General features: G+C 36.4%; 1 protein-coding gene across 1 annotated transcript in view; it reads right to left on the bottom strand.

Moving 5' to 3' along the window:
- Positions 1-421: 421 nt before the first annotated feature.
- Positions 422-22,960, bottom strand: part of KHDRBS2 (KH RNA binding domain containing, signal transduction associated 2) — a 595,075-nt gene continuing 572,536 nt past the window's right edge. The window contains exon 9 of the mRNA XM_063442960.1: positions 422-1,199. Coding sequence (XP_063299030.1) covers positions 1,102-1,199 — 98 coding nt within the window. The 3' untranslated portion in view covers positions 422-1,101. The remainder of the gene's footprint in view (positions 1,200-22,960) is intronic.

A 22,960-nucleotide genomic window follows, 5' to 3' on the forward strand; every position in this document is an offset into this window, starting at 1 on the left:
TTAGGCATTAGGACAAGTCTAATGGTGGTGGTAAGTTGTATCTTACCTCTTTTAAGTCCGTTATATTCTCACGAGAGACATGCTAGCAGTACAAACAAGTCAATCAAGAGTTTTTGTTTAGCAAGTTCAAGCTTAGAATGTAGTTTAGAAGCCATTTATTGGATTAGGTCATTTTCCCATTAACAAGTTGTACATTAGAGAAATCTAGTGGTGATTCATATAACAGTTTAGTTTGTTAACTTTTAAGTTATTTAACAAGCAATAGTTATTAATACAGTTTTAAAAATCTTACACAAAATGCTTAAAACAAACTTGGGTTCATTTTGTAGTTTTAAATATAAAAACATTTTAGGCATCCCTAGAAAAGGAAATAAAGCAGGCATTTAGAACTAGAAAGCACGTGATTGCAAATTTAGTTTCTTACAAAATGTTTCAGCTTTATTGACAAATTATGGCAAACATATTTGACAAGTTATGATTTCCTATTTAGAGAAGATTACACATTGACCTTTATGTGATCATTTTAACAAATACAGATTAAAACACTGAACAAATTCAGTTAGCTACATACATACAGTAGCTGTTTTATTTCAACCCCATTAAAACAGCATTTTAAATTAAATTTACAAACTTAATATTGAACAAATTGTTTCTTACATATATTAAAAAAGCCAGTTTAAAACATCTTATCTACAATTTTACTATTTCCTGTTCAAAAATCATATTACAATAGTTTAGCAACCCTACACAAAAAAAATCCAGGCTTTTGCATTTTCTGTACTTTTCAAGATACTTCAGAGCTTTTACACTTTCATGCTTTTGTAAAAAGTTGTACACCACGATGCATCACAACTAAGAGAACATTATCCTGTTTCATGGTTTATGGACAACATGATCCTGCAAAAAGTTTTGAGTCCGTGTTAAGAAATAATGTTAAAGCCAATGTCACACACCAATTTTATAGCAAATACAGGAAATACACAGGGAAACCAAGAACAGTAATTCCCCAAGATAAAAATGGACTATTACTTGTCTTGTTGCTGTTAGGCAGAGCCGATAGGCTATTAACTGTCTTTAAGGTGAAGACACAAATGCAGACCTTCAGTATCTAACATACGGGTGTTCTCGGTAGCCTCCTCTATTAGATCTTGGAAGTGGTGCTTTTAGACTGGGTCGGGAAGTAGTCCATTCTTCCTGGGCTAAAACCAAAAGAAAAATAAAATTTAATAGTTCCTTTTCAAATCAAGCAAGAGCTATTTTTGCACATTCCATGCCACTTTGCGTCCCAATGTTTCTTCTGGATGAAATTATTTGTTAATTTAGTATTTTGCACAATGCTCAAAAGGAACTGTCACTGAAAGTTTTTTCGATTGATACCTATCAATACTTTGCTTAAAGGGATCTATAGTGCCAGGAAAACAAAATCATTTTCCTGGCAGTATAGGTTCCTACAGTATCCCCTTCCCTTGCACCTCCTCCCACGGTGACAAATGGGTTAAGACCCCTTCATCATTTTGGCAACCAAAAGTCATCTAAGCACACAAAAAGTCCCTCTAGTTGCTGTCTGGTAGCCACTAGAGGTGAAGTTAACCCTGTGAGGTAATTCTTGCAGTTTCTCAGAAACTTTAATAATTACCACAGTAAGGTTAAGGGACATGGGACATTGCACCCAGACCACTTCAATGAGCTGAAGTGGTCTGGGTGCCTATAGTGTCCCTTTAACACCTTTTACATGTTGCAATAATATTTGCTGTGTTTGTATTAGTGAGGAATTTCTTTCATTTTAACATGAGTCTTATGTATTGTTTTATCACTAACTGGGATTTATTTCCGTTTCTTATTTTATCTCATGTTTTTATGACCTCTCAATATTTTAAAATAAATTATTTTGTACTTATTAAAATCAGAGAAATTCATTTCAAGAATGTTTCTTAATTGAGTTAATAAAACCATGAATTATTCATTTTATTGTTGTGGTCTTTTGTTAATAAGATGTACATACAAATATATTTATATATTTAAATTAAGAAAGATACTCAGTGTCAAAACGTTGCCTATCCGTGAATTTATTGATGAATAAACCACATTTATATCACACAGCTATGTGTTGAGGTTCTTATTGCTTCATCTGTAGAGGGTAATTGTTGGATAGGGCCTCACCTACTATCACTGGCACCTATATTCCTGCCACTCATCATCATCACTCTCTAAATTTAACTTACTTCTATTGTGTTCTACAAGAAAACAATAATTTATACATGTTAAAATAAGTGTTTCAACAAATTCAAAACAAAAATAAACTATTCAAAATGAAATAACTCACCACTTTTACTCATACCTACAAATATATAATGAATAAAATATATTTAAAAAAAAAACGTTAAAAATTTAAGAAACAATGTAAGACAGTCCTGAATGTAGGAAACAGTCCAGCGAAAGTCCCCATGAAGTTCAGTTCTTAACAAAGTTTTCCCCAGTATTTTAGAGTACCTGACAGCATGCTCTGCATATTTACAGAGTTGAAAGCTTGCAGGGTTGTCTGTCATGGTAGTGTGATTTGCTGTGATTTTATGACAGGATTATGTCCCATTGCAGTCTTTCTTTTTTTTTTTAACATGATATATTTAATTAACAAAGTCATATTAAAACACATATATATGTATATATATATTTTCTTGCCATATCCATGTCAACACAACAATGGCTAGCTTCTTTATATCCCTAATTAGACAGGAACCTAATTAAAAGAAAACTGTATAAACAGCCCATTCTACCCCTCCCCTCTGTCTTTTCATTCCTGTCCTATTCTAATAGGGCAGTCAATCTTTGTTTAGATTGGTCTTTATAATTTCCTATTATGATAGTTCTATAGGAAATAAATTGTCCAGTTCATCTAAAGGCAATCCTCTAAGGATATAATATATAATATAAGGATCTGAGGGCTCATGTGATAAGAGAGCTTTGGAGGGAAAGCATCTCTACACTAAAAGTTTGAGAGCAGCAGGCCCCTCTTCCCCTGCTCCTGACATGATATGTTATTTATAACATGTGTTTCTTTAATGCATCAAGAAGACCAGCAAGTTTGCAGAAGCCAAGATACCTGATCTGTTGGTATGTCCTCAAGATAAGTCATCATACAGAGATATGGGAAGGTGTATTCAGGGAACTGGTTTATTCGTTAGATGCAAATGTTCAGTCAACCCCAATTCTCTGAATCTGGTTTGCGTGGATCATTTAATCTCTGTTTCAGGACAGAATTTGTAAATGTTTGAATATATGTGAATCTTTGGAAAGGATTCTTCAATTTCAAGCAGCTGCTTCTCTGATTGGAAAGAAAGAATAGCTTTCACTGTTCATAACAATATTAAAGACTTTATTCCAGACAATTGGTCTAAGACTGAGGAAAAGGGCTCAGCTCAAGGGAGAATTTCAAGTCTTCATCATTGGCTCTGTCCCTAATTGTACACTGCTGTGGTAAAGTTAGCCAACATACCACTATTCTTGAGAATATTGCAAGTTCTCTATGAGGCACTAGAATATTGTTAAAGCATATGTGGGAGCTGGCACAAGCTTTCATCCTGCGGTGGCAATAAACTCTTTTTTTAGCATATTTATATATGTAAAGAGAAGTTGTAGTGAGATACCAGAGATGGTATTTTCAGGTACCTTTGCCTTACATGGGATCTGCCCTTTAAGATTGCCTTGGATGTAGGTCATTTTCAGTTCACTTTTCTATCAGTTCTGCTCCATGGTTCTTCTTCAAAGTTCTGGTGGTGCTTGTAGCAGAATTAAAGAACTTATATTTACCTCAACGGGGGTGATATTATTATCCTGGCAGACATAAAGAGCTCTCTGTTAACCATAAACAACTTTGTATTAGTTAATTATTCCTCATGGCTGAAAGATCAATACATCCTAAGTTATTTGACTCTCCTCCCAGTCCATGTCAAATCTGGGAGTGCTTTTCAGCACTGAAAATGGTACAATTCAACTTTCTCAGGATCGAAGGAAAGACCTTTTGCAAAGACAGAGAAGGTTGGTTGTCTTTGTTTCATCAACAGACAAATGATGAGTCTACTGGAGTCTATATCTTCCCTGTGGATATTTCAATGAATTTCCTTCTCCAGTTTAAGCAAGCATCTATCATGATTCCATCTGGTGTTTACAGCCCATGATATGGTGGTTACTAAGAAATTGTTTGTTTGTTTTCTACTAAGAGAGATTTGTTGGTCTGTTTTCTGTACAGATGTCAGCCTTCTGGATTAGGTATTGTATCTTCATATCTAGTGTGCACAAGTATTGTTCTTTCTCTTGCTAAATCTCCTTTCAATCTCCTAGATCTACTAGCCATCTCCTAGCCCTGAAACATTTTCAGTGTTTCAATTCTACTCTCTTTTTCAGGGATGCTATGTTTTTTCTTCTTTACTACTTTTTAATCAGATGGATAATCAGTATCTAAGGTCACACTGGTGACCACACTGGTGACCTACAATCTTGACTGGTCCAGTCCTGAGTTTCAATACTCAGAGGGGTCACTTCTCAGCCCTTTTGGCCATCAATACTTTAAGTTGTACTGTGTTATCAACATAACAAAATTATTACCATGATTCTAAAGATGTATCCATTGTTTTCCCATGGGATCTACCTTTGGTATAAGCTCTGAAGACATCTCCTTTTGAGTGTTTAGATTCTATTTCTCAGCATTTTTCACTATCATGGTTCTACTGGTGACTTCGGCTTCAGGCAGGAATATACCAGTGCTCTGAGTATTATCTTCTAAGATCTCGTCTCTGTTTTTATAGGGCGTGTTATTTCAGATCTTTTACAGAGGTTTTTCTCAAGGTAGTTTTTAGATTTTCATCTGAGCAAGGAAATAGTGCTCCCAGCCTTGCATTACAACTTAATGATGAAAACAAAGTAATGGAATGTCCTACATATGTCTTAGTCATATGTTCTGGTTCTACTTAGATATTTTTACTTTATCATAAAGTCTGTTTGTTATCCATTATAAGTCAGAGAAGCCCTCAAGCATTTAAGTAAGCTATCAGTAGATGTACTGTTTTTGCCATTTTTTCAGACTAACCAGGTCTTAGAAGGTTATTTTCTTCATCATGGGATGCCACAGCTTGGTTTTCCTCAGTACTGATATAGAGAGCATCTTTTGGGGCCTCTGTTATCTCCTTCATAAAACATCACCAATTAGATATCAGAGCAGGTAATTTGATTATTCTGATAATTCTTTGGTATCAAATGGTAAAATATACATTGGTTGTCATGGTTGGGTTGTGTCAGGATCGGGACAGGGATCCAACACGCAGAGTACAAACAGGAGAGATGTACGTATACCGGACCTTAGAATGGCCGGACTAACGTAAGGAGAAAGCAAAGAATGGTCAGAGACAAGCCGAGGTCGAGGGAACGAGAGAACAGGTAAGCGAGAGACAAGCCGAGGTCAAAGGACACGAGAGGTAAACAGGAACGAAAGTACAAGCCGAGTCAAAACCAAATAGACAATAGAAATAAGAGCACTGAGGAACCAGACAAGCTAGAACCACGACAGGGCAATGAACCATTACACACATCCCTCTTTTATACCCTGGTTCTTTAATTGATGACTCCGCCCTTGCCGAGTCCTGATTCGTTGTTCCGAACTAGATTGACAGGTCGGGATGTGATTGCCGTCATGACGTCGGCTCCTGAGCGCCGTGTCATAAAAGGAAGCAGGGCTATCGCGGCCGGCGTGAGAATGACTATGAGAGCTGTGAGGATTGGATGAATCAGCCCCCCTGAGAGAACGGCCGTCGGGAAGTCTAACCTCCTCAGAGGTAGAGACTTCAGGTACCCTGACAGGTTGTCAATAGTTTTGTTTATATACACTAATTTCTGAGTCTGTGTCTTTTCTTCTCCCTCCCTTGGCTATTTCTTGGGTATTACCCATTGTTGTGCTGCCATGGATATGGCCAGGAAAACAGAAAATGTATTCCTACTTACTGAAATTGTATTTTCTGGTCATGGGCCACGGCAGAAGAATTATCATGCTCTTGGTTATTATTGGCAGCAAAAGTGAGGGTGGGAGGTGTAGGAGGGGGTATGTATGCCTTTTGTTTTAATTAGGTTCCTTTCTAATTAGGGATATGGAGGAGGTACCCACTGTTATACTGTCCTATGACCAGGAAGAGACAATTACTGTAAGTAAGAATATATTTGTTATAAATAGTACCAGAAAATAACACTTAACATTTGTAGAACCCTCTGATGCTGCTATTACTGTTCACCTTCCTGATAGTGTGTATAGGTTTGTGAAAGTACAATATGGTATTCACAATATAACTAGCAAATAGATTCATTTGATGCTAACATTTTGGACAAGTGACTTGAATATAATATATGCAGATTAGTCACCTTTTAATCATATAATGTTACTGAGCCTCAAATGTAGCTCTGCCTTAGCAATACCAACACAAACCTACAGTGGGTGACTGTGATAGGTAGAGAGTGGTCAGATGATGGACACTGCCACTCACTGCTACTTAAGTAATGCCTATGCAGAGAGGATCAGCAGAAAGGTACTTGGCTGCAGGCAGTCGGGGACTCTCATTCAGTGATAAACTGTTTAAAAATTTGTTTAGCAGAGAATTGTGAGCCAATGCCAGGAAAGTCAAGGACCATAGAAAAGTGTAAAAAATGTCTTCATACTGCAGAAGTTGAAATAGAATCCATCCTTTATTAAAAAAAAATAACAAAAATAGTCCTCCAATTGAATGTGACAAATTCAATGAACCAACTCCAGGCACCATAGCCATTTTAATGTAAGTAGTTATGATGCCTATAGTTTTCTATAACTAAATACATTTAGTTTTCCATTTTTTGAGTATGTTTTGGAATGTTCTAGGTTGTTGAGGTTATAATAACCAAGTGTTGTAAGGATGCTAAAGTGAGAATTAAAAGTGAATTTTTAGGTAGCTGAACTAAAAACATAGCTGACTAGAATTTGTATCGTTCAGCTTTTTAAACATAGGTTTGAAATTCACTTTCAATTAACTTTGAATTCTCACTTTAGTAAATAACCCTTTAAATCTAAGCACCAATAATTAATGTAAGGCTCAGTATTTGCCAACCTGCCAAATGTAACAACAAAAAGGTTAGCTGCAGACTTGAATACAAGTAAAATTTTACTATATTTAGGGGGGCAAAATGTACAGACTTTCAGCTGTTTGCAATGAACAAATCAAACAAAAGCAATTGAAATAGCTCAACACCATGAATGCTTCAAGTGGTTTTGCCCACATTCAACTGAAAATGCAACTTATCATGACTCCTCCAGTCTTAGAATTGTTCAACCACCTGAATAGAATCCCTCACACTAGCACAAATTCCTTAGTTGCACCATATGTGTGTGAGCTGGAATATTTGAAAGAGGGGATTGGGGGCACACCCAGAACATGCATTTTGCAGGAATGGTGCTGCTGTAGTCACAATATGGCCATATGGTAGAACTGAATACCCATATTTGTTTGCTGAGATAGGCGATTTTCAGTAGCCTTGTAGAATTTAGAAATGTGCTTTATGTGTGTGCTGTTCCTTTATCTGTGTTATGTATACATTTTGGTCACTACGTCAGCACCATTCCTGTAAGATGATGTTACAGGTGTGCCCCACAATTCCCTAAGTTCACTTTAATTATAATTTTCATTGAGCAGATGTATAATTTGAATTGTGACTTTATACATAAAAGCACTATCACTTTAATTGTTTAGTTTTGACACTGATTTTTTTTAGTTGTGGGTATCATATTAATTTTGCATTTTATATTCTCAATGCGGTTACAAACATATTACTTAAATTAATTTATTTAGCACTAGCACTATTTGATTTATCTTTCACGTTTGAATTAGTGTAGGACCCACTGATATTCGGTATAGTAGTGGTGGGATTTACACAATAGGGCCATGTGGTGGTACTTAATCCCCATATTTGTTTGCTGTTATTTTTAAGTAGCCTTGTAGAATTTAAACATGTATTTTATGAGTGTGCTGTTCCTTTATCTGTATTATGTATACATTTTGGTCACAACGGCAGCACAATTTCTGAAAAATACATGTTCCGGGTGTGCCCCCAATTGTCTTTTGTTTTTACGTTTCAGTTTTTGGAATAAAAAAATCATCATTTGGTCCTGATGAAAGTTTTTACCAAAGCTGAAAAGTTTACATTTTATTTTTAAAGCTAAATGTTACTTTATTTTTCAAAATAAGTCCCGGGAGTGCTATAAGTTTTGCTGTATATATATATATATATATATATATATATATATATATATATATATATATAAAAACGCGTGGTCATATGAAACGTGTGAATAGGGGGACTGCACACAAGGGTCCCTCTAACAGCCAAGCATATAGCAAATAGAAAACCCGATGTTTCCTAATGTAGTGGGCATTTTAGAAACACCAGCTCAGTTTGACAAGGGTTTTTCACCCATCTTGAACTAACTGTATTATTTCTGAGGGCTGATTACTCACAAATTACTCACAAATGTTAAAGGACCACTATAGGGTCAGGAACACAAACATGTATTCCTGACCCTACAGTGCTAAACTCACCATATAGGTGGCTTCCCCCCCTTTACCCCCATATAAAAGTTTAAAACTCACTATATTTCCAGCACCACGCGTTTTCGGCTGCGCTGGATTTGCCCCCTTTGTGACATCATCAAAATGGCCGATTTTTAGCCAATCCAATGCTTTCTCATAGGGAAAGCATGTTGGATTGGCTAAAATCGGCACGGGGCAGGGCCAAATGCTGTTTTGTCGTGGGTTCTTATCAATGCATCTCTATTAGGAAAAATCTGCGTCTCCATGCAGAGCGTGGGGACGCTGAATGGCAGGGTTGCTTACTGTGCAGCCCTGAGCCAGGAAACCCCTCCAGTGGCCATCTGAGGAGTGGCCACTTGGAGGTGTCCCTAGGGGCAATGCAAACACTGCCTTTTCTCTGAACAGGCAGTGTTTACATGAAAATGCCTGAAGGGAGCTATTATACTCACCAGAACAACTACATTAAGCTAGTGACCATAGTGTCCCTTTAACACACCTTGTTACAGTTAGTAAACAGCTGATTTAGTGATTTTATTTTGTTTTTACCAAACTTAAATTAAGTAGGTATTAAGGTGGTACCATGTCCTTTCTTTCTCTATAAACCATCTCAAATCTTCTCTGAAACAAAAATAGTCAACATTTTAACTGTTATCGTGCCTTGAAATTCAATAACTTGAATTATCTCTCGTATGGATATGAAACATTTTCCTTATATGCAATTCTTTACTTTTCTTAATAGTGCTGCTTCTCATATCATTCTTATAAAACTCTGAACTCAGATATTACAAGCATTCCTACTGGATGGGGCTGCAGAAGAGAATGAATTCAGGACAATCTGTACAACGGCTGTTACTGTTCAAAAACTTTATCTGCATGCTGTCAAAGCATATTCCATATTTAAAATATTGCACATAGAAATTACAGACTTGGAAAACTCCCTGATTGGTGACTTATTTGACATGTAATATAGCTTACATGCAAGAATACATTTGAGCTAGATAGTTGTAAATACAAGTTGATGTGTTTTTAAAAGACAAGCCAATTAACGATCTTCATTGCAGGAATGACAAGATGGCATGTTGAGGAAGACATAGGCTGTTTAGATTTTGCTTAAGCTTTTGATAAACTGACAGACAAGTTATTATAGTGCACATAACATATGACAGAGATGGGAAAAACTATACTTGGATAGACTGAAGGATTGGACATGCCTGTAAGCATTTCATATCAGGCTTCTGGCATATTGTACTTCATGTTAATCTGTCAATTAATTTTGTTGTTGTTTGTATTGGAAGCAATATTTAAATAATTGACAGTAGCAAAAAACTAGGTAAGTTAATGTATTCAGAAAAATTTTTCTCTGTAAAGATATTATGAAAAAGGAGACTAAGCACATTAATGTCAGCTTAAATTCATGATAAATGAATGTATCCTCATGACTTAGGAAAACACAAATAACCTTAAAGGTAAATTTCCAATACAAATACTCTTTTATTATTTGGATCAGAAGCAAAAACAGTTATGCGAAAGGTTGAACTTGATAGCGCATGTCTCTTTTCAGCCATGTAACTATGTAATTAGTAACAAAAGGTTGAACTTGATGGACGTATGTCTTTTTTCAGCTATGTAACTATGTAATTAGTAACAATAAGCAACATAAACTTTACAAAAAAAATGTTGACCCTTTTCTTTAAAAATAAAATAATAAATAGAGAATATATAAAATTAATGCAAAAGATGCTGAGTTCCATGAGGGTACGATTAATATTACAAGTTGTCATATCAGCCCCCATATAGTTATAGCAGATGGGAGTTTGACAAACAAGCACGGCTATTATAATTATTGATACACAAAACTTACCACATATTAAAACATGCATTTATTTACCTTAGAATATACCCTTTCATATTACTGATGACATTTCAGATTTCTGTGAACTATCCCATGTTACTCAGTTCCCCTATAGAGAAAGTATGTTAAACATACTTTACAGGCATTTACAATGCAAATAAACAAAAACAAAGAGGTTGCGCCACAAGAATACAATAAAATACTGTTGTCAGTAATCAAATGAAATAGCCCAGAATAAAAAAGAAATCCACCTTTAACCCCTTAAGGACACAGGACATGTGTGACATGTCATGATTCCCTTTTATTCCAGAAGTTCGGTCTTTAAGGGGTTAAATGCAATATAAGTTCTTGGGTAGGTAGTAGTGGTATATGGTAGATTATTCTACTGGAAGGTAGGTTCCTTGGTAGGATCCATATAGATATGTAAAACAGAAAGAACAGGAAATCCAATAGTGCAATAAATCGATATAAGCATTGTGTATATAATAAAACAGTGGTATCTTACTCACATTTAATGGAGCTATGACCATTAAATGTGAGTAAGATACTGCTGTTTTATTATATACACAACGCTTATATTGATTTATTGTACTATTGGATTTGCTGTTCTTTCTGTTTTACATATCTATATGGACAGAAAAAACATTTAGGCAGTCACCTGACCTGCTGCATCTCACTCAGTTTGAGAGAAGAACTGATGTAGACAAAATCAAATTGGCAAATGTTGTTGAAAAAGTACCCAAAAATGGTTCTCTCTTTAATTTAAGTACATTTGAAGGACTATTTCATTTAATTGCTGACAACAGTATTTTATTGTATACTTGTAGCACAACCTCTTTATTTTTGTTTATTTATGTTGATTCTGAAAAGGGCTGAAGGTATCCCCTTTTTTGGTTTGCCTCTGGTTTGCTCTGCCTTATCTGGTTGATAAGCGCTAAACCTGCTCTATCTTTTGTACCCTGTATCTACAATGCAAATATTGTCCAATACTATTATAAAACACAGCATAACTAAAACCAAATACATGACAGTAGACCATATACCAAAACATACTGGTGAAGCAGGCCAAGCAAAGATATGTATTATCTTTGTTTCGAATGATTGCAATATTATATTGATTTACATTATGACAAAAATGTATATGTATATGGACCTAAAAGTATATACACATGTTTAGGAGATGCTATCACAGCTTATTAGTTGTATATTGATGAGGCATGATAATGGCATAGAATGGGTGAATATGTATTTGCTGTCTTGTAATTCTGGCTAAAACTCAGATGTCTGCTACCCTTATTATTACGAGTTGCTGACTGTAAAAGTTCCTGCCAGCATTGAGAAAGTGGTAAGTTAAATACCCTTCCCTTTCTTCTAGCAGTAGTTGAATACAGGATGTAGCATAAAGCTAAGCTTAAAAAAAGTTTAAGAATAAAGAATAAGATGAGAATGCAATAAGACACAACCATGAGAACATATAACCAAAGAGCAATAATGAAGAACTAACCACGCTAGCCACTTCTGTGAGCAAACTTGCATCTCTATTTATCAATACTGCTTTTTAACTTCATTACAAAAATGAAAACCCCTGAAAGAATTCAAAAGAATGTGTGAATTTTCGGATCTGCGATATTTTGGTGAAAAAAAGTGGAAGGACAGAATGTTTTAAAGACCCTCTATTTTGTCAAATAGCGGATAGAGTTAACTTTTTTTTATGTCCCTTTTATTATGTTCCAGATTTGAGTTCAGAGGAGAAGTGGTAATGTATGGTATTTCTTTTTTTTTATTCAACTTTATTTGGTTTTCATTATTACAATTTAAAATTTACAGCACATTTTTGTTAAATATATTCAGCAAGTACATGCAATTAATTAGTAATCATTCATGCAACATTCATACCTCATTCTCCCTGACTCGAAGGAAGTAGTGAAATTAATCTGATTACCAGAATTAACTGCTGATCAAGAGTCTCTCTTACGTTTTATTGTTTACAGTGTGAGAGTTTAGTACTAGTCTTGGTGTTTTTTTCCCATACACAGGGAGAGGATTCCCAAGCAGCCCACGTCTTTAAATTTAATTCTAATTGGTTATTCATTATGTAATACCCTTTCTCCATTGTAAACGGGTAATTAATTTGGTTAATAATTTCAAGACAATTTGGTTGCCCTTGCTGTTTCCAATTTCTACCAATACACATTTTGAAATCAAGTAGGATGTGTACCATTAAATATGATGAAGATGTTTCCAACCTTGGCAAACCAATATGAAAGAGGAGGAGCTGGGGGTTCAAGCAAAGATCATGTCCAAATATTGTTTCTAAAAGTATATAACATTTACATTAGTACATTAGGGTATGTTATTTGAAAGTAGACCAAACGGGGAGAGTGGTTAAGGACCTGTTTGTGTATCTTTCCCAGTCTTCCAAGAATAAACAGTGATTTTTGCAAGAGAAGAGGCGCTATTAAGTGTCAGCAGTTTATGTGATTAATGTAATTCGAAACAAAATATGGGGACTTTGAGTGAGCAGCTGATTCCAGTAAAGATCAGTAAAAAAAGAAATCGTTTTAGCAAAGACAGAAAAACATTTATGCATTCACCTGACCTGCTGCATCTCATGCCGTTTGAGAGAAGAACTGATGTAGACAAAATGAAATTGGCAAAGGTTGTTGAAAAAGAACCCCAAAATGTTTTTTTCTTTAATTTAAGTACATTTGAAGGAAAACATGTCAAACATTGTTTGGTTGATTCATGATATTGCTTGTCTTTTGTGGCTGCATTCTTTACTAGGTGAATAGGTGCATGATGGAATGCAATCTATGTGAAGTTTAACCCCTTAAGGACCAAACTTCTGGAATAAAAGGGAATCATGACATGTCACACATGTCATGTGTCCTTAATGGGTTAAAGGGGCATGAACTGATACTTAATTGGCAACTACTGACAAATTTGTTGATACATACCCAGATGAATTAGGAAAAACATTTTAGGAGTTCAAGAACTAACGGGGTTTGTGGTTTCCAAGTTAATATGTTTAAAACCAATTTAAAAGAAACATTCCTTTTGTATAAGCTTTATATATAGTTTACTTATGAGAAAAATACTATATTCTGTCCTTAGCATTTTTATTTGTAAAATACAATAAGCAAGATTTTTATATAGTAATTTTGTTGTTGTTAACATTTTTTCTATCTTTATTTCCTTTCTCATACAAAATTTATGAAAAAAACTATTGTTCCTACAATTTGACATATTAATTGTCAGAGTGTAGGATTGTTACAGTTATTTAGAATTATAAAATATATTGACGGTCAGAAAAATACTTGATTACCATGTACACGGGTGCAGTAAATGGTGGGGATAAGCAGCACCAAATGTACAGTGAACCTATATGAAGAGACTATAAACAAATCAATGATAATATAAGTAAAATGATAGGTATACAGAAGATAAATATTGAATTAAAAAGTGTAAACGTCAACACACTGAACATTGAAGCAACTACATCAGAGGCAGTGGTTCTGTTTCAATCATCAAAACATGAGAGGTTACAGTAGTAATCATTCATCCTAAGCTACAAGTCACAAGGACATTGGCACTTATGAGCCCTCAGGGATTGAGGTTTCCCTCTCCAGGAAAATGTGTGTATAGGTGCGATATATCATATGTCCCTAGTGATTCCCATTATCATCTCCTCCCCCTTTCTTCTGCAAGCAATTCAAACAGGGCTGCCAGATATTGTTGTATTTGTTTAGATTACATGTGGAAGTCCATCTTAGTTCTTCAAGTGTACAGTTGTATCGTATCTATAAAATCCAGTCCCTTATAGGTGGGGGTTGTTTGTGACCTATTTTGTGGATGGATTTAAATCAAGATGAGAAGATAATATATCACATATAGGAGGTCTTAGTTATGAGTTGAAATTGCAATTATTTTATGCACCCTTTGTGTCATAACATATGTATTTACAGTCCAATATAGAATAAGAAAAAATAATTGTCACAAAAAAAAAATCCTTTATGGGTACTGAGAAAGGAGAGAAACAATGTTCTCTTATGCTGGTAATGGAAATTTAGTTTTTATCCAGCTGATCCACAACATCAACTGAAAGGAAAACTCATTATACCTAGAAATGTAGTAATTTTAGAAGTTTGTTATTATTGCAAAAAGCCATGCAATTTTAAAGAGTTTGTAAGAACGGAGGTAAAAATATAAGTTGGTGGAGGGGCAGCAGTCTCCAACAATACTTTGGTAAAAACCTGATGTTTTTGTATTTCTTAATTTTATAATTGATGAATATATTTTAAGAATCTAGTTAGATAACCCCCTTATAGAATAGCAACTTGCAATATCTACGTATGAGTATGTTACGATTTTTTTTTAAATGAGTGGAATTACAGAGTAGAACTGACAATTTGCTGCTCCACAATCTCCTTTAATTTATGTTTTGGTAAATAGGTCAGTTATTTTGTTGATCAGAGTCACAGTAACATCACAGTAACACAAACGTTTTTCATTTAAGGAACCTCAAGAGTTAAGTCAGTTAATGATCCTCATTTTGTGGGAAAGATCATTCAAGAATTGTGTAATATTGTTGGGGTATTCTCTATATTATGGAGTGTATGAAAATGCTCTATAATCTGTGAAAGATATTCCCGAATGCATGAACCCAGGTATTTTATTATGCAATTATGACAGGAAGAAGTTTATTTTAAAATGTTCAGTTGCAATGGAGGACAATCAGAAAAATGGCTTTTATATTTTGTAATCAAATAATTTAGATATGGTAAACACCCCAATATTAAGATATAAAACATTACTTTAATTGTAACACTGAAATTGATCCAAAACAAGGATTTATATAAGGAATCATCCCAATAAGCTGGAGGGTTAAAAACATACCCTATATTTCCAGTAAATTAGTATAAATTAAAAAAACTAAGTCCACACATATATAGGGTTAATAACTTAATCCGATGTGCCAGGGATAATTGTATCTAAAGAAATAACCAAAAATTTAGAACAGTGAAATATAAAGTATCAATCTCCCACTGCATTGCATCAGATTAGCCTTTGTAACATAGTATTCGTTTGAGGGATGACAAGGAAGGTGCATATGTTGGCTGTTCTCTGCACTTGTCTGAAAATAAAGACAAGATTTTACAGCTGGCATGTGTTCCCTCCATGTCAGTAGCTCATCTCCAATGATAACAGAGAAACTAAAAGGTATGAATAGGTTTCCGGATGGGGGAGTAGAGTCAAACAATTTGAGGAATTAAGTCCAGGAAAAATCCCCCAACCAGTAATACTAAGGTCTGCACTCAACGCACGTTTCCCCCGGCAGCCGTCTCCGGGAACATCAGGAGTTCTTGGAATGATCTGAAGGTGAGCTGATTTTTAAATGCAACGGTTGCTATTGGTTAATTGTCCAGTTAGATCAACTAAGCAGTTCAAAATTTGACAGGTCATAATGAAGTTGGAGGGATGGATTACTACAGATATGTAGTGTTACATATGAACTATTATTCTTGCAGGAGAAAGAAACAGAGTAATTTATAAAACTAAGAGGAATCAGTAATGCACAGAAAATAAAAATAATAATGGATGCAAATGAGTACAAATTCAGTTGTCACTGTCAGATTGCTAATACTGTTAGTTAGTCTGTGCATTACCCATAATTTATGAATCCATCGGAGTCAGTGATTTAGATTCACCAATACTAGTCAGTTTATTACTATATCATGTTACGTTAATGGTTGCTGCCGTGAGCTGTCACAGTAAATAGTGCTGGTTTGGATGGTTTGGAGTCTCGTCCAATAAATGGCAAATCCAATAATAAAAAATAAAAAAATAAAAAATATATATTTATATAAAAATTTCTATTTTGTATCTTTATATATCTTTAGATTTTACGTTGACTTAAAAATTCAAAGGGTAGAAATTATAACAAAATCTGACAGGGAAGCATGGAGATTCTTCGTGCCAGGATAGAGTAACAAGAATTTCTATATTAAATTAGTTTTATGTAAGAGCTCACATACCTGTACATGTTTAGTAAAAAAAAAAATAAAAAAAAATTGGGAAGTGCCAAATACACTTTAAGATGGATGCATGTAAGTGTTAATATATATGCTATTATTTTAAACAAAATAACTAATATAGTTAGCAGTTATTGTATTGCTGACTAATAGGAAAAAAGTGCACACATAAAATAAAATATAAATTACCAATCAATGGGTTGACATGGACCCTACAAAATCACTGAAAGATATATTAAGGACCCTATGGGAATTTAGATTAGACACCTCTGCACCACTAAACTCATTCTACATATTTAGGATAATGTCATAGTTCTCACCATGACCCCCCAGACAGTCAGATGCGGTCACCCCAGAAGTGCCCAACAGGGGATATGAACCTGTATCCTTCTGTGTCTCCTGGGCCTGATGTTTTGCCTTTGAGTCACAATTCAGCTCATGTATCAGCCTGAAGTTCGATCTTGCCTTATCTCCAGCACTAGGGGCTGGACTTTTCCTGTGGCTGCTCCTGTCAATCTCAGTAAACCTGAAGCAGATGCCAAATCAGCCAGGTATAAAACACTGCCTCTCTCTGAGGGCAGTGTCAGTTCGATGACTTTGGTTCCTGTATTTGTGTATCTTGATCCAGTGTTCTCCAGACGGCTCCTAACTTTGGCTTATCTAATAGTTTATTCTGACCTCTGGCTTCCCCTGACTTCGGCTTTCCACGACTTCTCTTCTGCTTCTCCGTGCCTGTACTGCGACTTGGAGCTATATTCAAGCACAGCCCCCGTGCACAGACTCACAGCCCAGGTGGCTTCTTACCTGGTCACCTTGGTCTGTGTTTATTTGCAAGGGTGAACGTATAACTCTGCATGTCAGACCCCACATCAGGTAAGATCTGACAGATACTTCATGATACTCTGCAATAGACAACAACAAATTTCATCCTTAAGACCCCTTACTGTACTCAGAGCAATATCCCTATGGCTATCGATAAAACCATGGACATCACTGGGTATACAACTATCCAAGCTCTATGGTCATGATCTTCTATTCTACCCTTCCTAGAACTACAGACAAAGTATGACCTGCCCAATTCATATATTGGATAAATAGAAAGGAGGTTTTGCGCACACAATGGATATATAGTAGGTTCTGAAAGATAAACAACTTTCATAGGGCAATATATAAAATCCCAATAATCATAAAAAGGAGTAATATGAAGCACTCACACTTTAGAGAGCCATATAAGTCGGCTCTCTACTTTGAAGACACATAGTAGAGAGCCGACTTATATGGCTCTCTAAAGTAAAGTGCTTGTGTGCAGATTGGTCCCACCATCAGATTTCGTCTGGATATAATCAGGAACCAGGATAGGTGAAAAGTAAAATAATTTATTGACAATAAAAAATAAAAAACAACTAGCACAACACGTTTCGACCACTCTCTTGGTCTTCCTCAGGTGCAATGATGATACATCAGAAAATTTCTGTTTATATACTGCATCTTTCTTTCGAAAACTAATTAATTAGAAAACATATACACATAATCACAAAAATCCCACCCTCTATGCCCATATATAGTAGTTCCGGTACACTTGCCCTCCCAAGATGGTGTCTTTCATTCTCCACATTGTAAGGGACGACCTCCTCATCATGGCCGTGCGTTCCGAGTACTGCCGTGCGCACACGTGACTTCCGGTTCTTCTGCCGATACGTCATTTCCGTCTGCACTTCTCGGCATAAAGTTTTCCTTATCCTTTAGCATACAGCGTTTTCAGGATGACGCGCAACTGGCGTCACTTCCGTTCCGTTCGGACTCATAGGGAGGTGGGGAGAATTAAGTGATAGTCTCTTTTCAAAGTCCCAGAACTATATAAATCCAAATTTTAGCTCGATAAAAATTGGAGATAGGGGAGAGAAAAGTTATAGGAGAGAGAAACAAAATAAAGGTATTTTAATAAAGAATAATACCTGTAAAACCATAAATAATATTAAAACCCCAAGCTAAGAAATTATGTCTGTATAAAATAGCAATAAAAAAGATCATAAAAGGTTATAAGAAGTTTATATAACAGTTTCATAAAATGGGACCAATGTCAAAATCTAAATTTAAACCCCTAGGATATAAAGTTTGCATGTCAAAGATCCAGGAGCTTTCCTTTTTACTAAGGTTTAAAGCACTATTACCTCATCTCCAGTTATTTGAAACTTTTTGAATAGCCATGAATTCTAGATCTTTTGGATTCGACTGGTGGACTTCTAAAAAATGCTTGGACACACTGTGGTTGGGGAAACCTTTTTTTATGTTTCTAATGTGTTCACTCACACGGATTTTTAACAACCTAGACGTTTTTCCTACATATTGTAAACCACAGGGACATTGTAATAAATAAATGACATTTTTTGATTCACAGGAAATAAAAGAACAAACTGAATACTGTTTCTTAGTTATAGATGATAAAAAAGTTTATTTTTTTCTTTGATTGACTTTGGTGTCTTAACCAAGAACATGATATCAAAGAATTTTTAGGGGAAAAAAACAAAATTCGTTTTTAGAGGTGCCAAAAATTTAAAACAAATTTTAACTTCAAGTTTTATTAATGCCGAAGAAAAACATACATTTTTGGAAGACTGGTCTAAAAAACAGAAAGGCTTCTTTCATTGCGGAAATTGTAACCCCTGTAAAAGCACCAAAGTCAATCAAAGAAAAAAATAAACTTTTGTATCATCTATAACTAAGAAACAGTATTCAGTTTGTTCTTTTATTTCCTGTGAATCAAAAAATGTCATTTATTTATTACAATGTCCCTGTGGTTTACAATATGTAGGAAAAACGTCTAGGTTGTTAAAAATCTGTGTGAGTGAACACATTAGAAACATAAAAAAAGGTTTCCCCAACCACAGTGTGTCCAAGCATTTTTTTAGAAGTCCACCAGTCGAATCCAAAAGATCTAGAATTCATGGCTATTCAAAAAGTTTCAAATAACTGGAGATGAGGTAATAGTGCTTTAAACCTTAGTAAAAAGGAAAGCTCCTGGATCTTTGACATGCAAACTTTATATCCTAGGGGTTTAAATTTAGATTTTGACATTGGTCCCATTTTATGAAACTGTTATATAAACTTCTTATAACCTTTTATGATCTTTTTTATTGCTATTTTATACAGACATAATTTCTTAGCTTGGGGTTTTAATATTATTTATGGTTTTACAGGTATTATTCTTTATTAAAATACCTTTATTTTGTTTCTCTCTCCTATAACTTTTCTCTCCCCTATCTCCAATTTTTATCGAGCTAAAATTTGGATTTATATAGTTCTGGGACTTTGAAAAGAGACTATCACTTGATTCTCCCCACCTCCCTATGAGTCCGAACGGAACGGAAGTGACGCCAGTTGCGCGTCATCCTGAAAACGCTGTATGCTAAAGGATAAGGAAAACTTTATGCCGAGAAGTGCAGACGGAAATGACGTATCGGCAGAAGAACCGGAAGTCACGTGTGCGCACGGCAGTACTCGGAACGCACGGCCATGATGAGGAGGTCGTCCCTTACAATGTGGAGAATGAAAGACACCATCTTGGGAGGGCAAGTGTACCGGAACTACTATATATGGGCATAGAGGGTGGGATTTTTGTGATTATGTGTATATGTTTTCTAATTAATTAATTTTCGAAAGAAAAATGCAGTATATAAACAGAAATTTTCTGATGTATCATCATTGCACCTGAGGAAGACCAAGAGAGTGGTCGAAACGCGTTGTGCTAGTTGTTTTTTTATTTTTTATTGTCAATAAAGTATTTTACTTTTCACCTATCCTGGTTCCTGATTATATCCAGACGAAATCTGATGGTGGGACCAATCTGCACACAAGCACTTTACTTTAGAGAGCCATATAAGTGTCAGGGTACCTGGAGTCTCTACCTTTGAGAGAGGTAGAGACTTAGAAGGTTATCCGTCCGGACGCCATGTCTCCTCGGTCTCCCGCGGTTCACTCGGTCTTGCTAACGCCGGCCGCGAGGGAGTCACTTCCTTTTATAACAGAAGGACCGGAGGTAGACGTCATGACGCTAACCCGAAACATCCTGCCACTCAAATCTCGGGAGACGAATCAGGACTCGCCGGAGGCGTGTCCCCTCTCCCTAGCCAGGATACTTAACGGTGGTTCTCTCATTCACTCATTGCCCTGTCGTGGTTCTAGTCCGCCTAGTCACACAGTGCTTTATTATTCACTTGTCTTTTGGTTCTGACCCGGCTTTGTTGTTTACTCTCCTGCCTTTCTGTTATCCTTGACCCGGCTTGTCTCTCGCTTACCTGTCCTCTGTTATCCTCGACCTCGGCTTGTCTCTGACCATTCTATTGTAGTTATACGTTAGTCCGGCCATTCTAAGGACCGGTATACGTATCAGCTGCTCTTTGTACTCTGCGTGTTGGATCCCTGACCCGATCCTGACATTACGACAGGGCCATGGATCCTGCAGGTACAAATTGTCAGCTTGGTTCTCCTGATCCTAGGTTTGACGCCATGGATCATAGGATGGATCAGATGGCTCTGGCGCTACAGGCGCTGCTGTCTCGCCCTATTAATCCACCTGAGGAGAGGCGTAACACTTCTGCTTCTTCTGTGGGTTCAGGGTTAGAGGTAGCTACTGTAGGTGCTTCTTCCCGAGTTACCCCACCTGTACGTTATGCTGGTTCCCCTGAGAGGTGTCGTGGCTTTTTGAACCAGATCAGTATTCATTTCGAGCTACAGCCCCGTTCATACCCTACTGATAGGGCAAAGGTGGGATTTATTATTACCTTACTCATTGAGAAAGCTCTGAGATGGGCGAATCCGTTGTGGGAGAATGATAATCCATTAGTCTATAACTATAATTCCTTTGTAGCTGCTTTTAAAAGAACTTTTGACCCTCCTGGCAGGAAGGCCAATGCAGCCAGATTACTGTTGCGCCTTAGACAAGACAACCAAACACTTGTGGATTATGCACTAGAGTTCAGGTCTTTGGCGGCAGAGGTAAAATGGAATGAACAGGCCTATATAGACGTATTCTTAAATGGATTATCTGATGTAATACTTGATGAGGTAGCGACAAGAGAACTTCCCGAGAATCTGGAGGACTTAATTTCCTTTATCTCTCGTATTGACGAACGTCTAAGGGAGAGACAGAATACTCGAGATAGAACCGCTAAATCTTTCTCTAGACTAGTACCATCATTTCAAGTTTCTGAAACCAAAGATCCACAGGTTTCAGAACCTATGCAGTTGGGCCTTACTCGTCTCTCAGAGGAGGAGAGACAGTACAGGAGAAGAGAGGGACTTTGTATGTATTGTGGGTTCAGAGGTCATGTACGTTTGAGCTGTCCCAGCCGTCCGGGAAACGCTCGCACCTAAGTTTCTCTAGAGGACAGACCTTGGGTGTTTCGATTTTGTCCTCTACTCATAACTACAAAGAACATAGACTCCTATTACCGGTCTCTTTAACTTGGGAGAAGGGAACTTTAGAAACTATGGCATTGATAGACTCCGGCGCTGCTGAGAGTTTTATCGACCAAAAGTTTCTCACCAAACACACTATCCCATCCCAGTTAAGGAAGACACCCTTGGCTGTTGAAGCCATTGATGGTAGACCTTTAGTTGAGCCTGTGATTTCCCGGGAGACCACACCTCTTTACTTAACTACTGGTATTCTACACAAGGAGGAAATATCCCTACTACTCATTTCATCCCCTTCTGTTCCCATAGTCCTGGGATACTCCTGGCTTAAGAAACATAACCCCGTTATAGATTGGAGATCAGGGGAAATAGTTTCATGGGGCCAGAATTGTCAAGAGAGTTGTTTAAAGAAAGTGTCACCTCTTTGTAGTGTCAACTCACTTAATAACGCTACTGACTCTACCAAAGTACAGATACCGTCCTTGTATCAAGATTTAAAGGCAGTTTTTGACAAAAGAAAGGCTGATACCTTACCACCACATAGGCCTTTTGATTGCAAAATTAATTTACTTTCTGGTACCATGCCTCCCAGGGGTCATGTATACCCTTTGTCCACGAATGAAAACTTAGTTCTAGAAGAGTATATTCGTGAAAACCTAGACAAGGGGTTCATTAGAAGATCCTCCTCCCCTGCTGGGGCTGGATTCTTTTTTGTTAAAAAGAAGGATGGTTCTTTAAGACCTTGCATTGACTACCGGGGTCTTAACAAGATAACCATCAGAAATGTTTATCCGATTCCCTTGATCACCGAGCTTTTTGACCGATTAAAAAGTTCTAAAATTTTCACTAAGTTAGACCTTAGAGGTGCTTATAATTTGGTGAGAATCCACGACGGTGACGAGTGGAAAACTGCATTCAATACTCGATATGGGCACTATGAGTATACTGTAATGCCTTTTGGTCTCTGCAATGCTCCGGCAGTATTTCAGGACCTTATTAATGAGGTTCTTAGGGAGTTTCAAGATGACTGTGTAATTGTATACCTTGATGATATTCTTATACATTCC

Source organism: Pelobates fuscus, chromosome 2, assembly GCF_036172605.1.
Source record: "Pelobates fuscus isolate aPelFus1 chromosome 2, aPelFus1.pri, whole genome shotgun sequence".
In the NCBI taxonomy this organism is placed as follows: domain Eukaryota; kingdom Metazoa; phylum Chordata; class Amphibia; order Anura; family Pelobatidae; genus Pelobates; species Pelobates fuscus.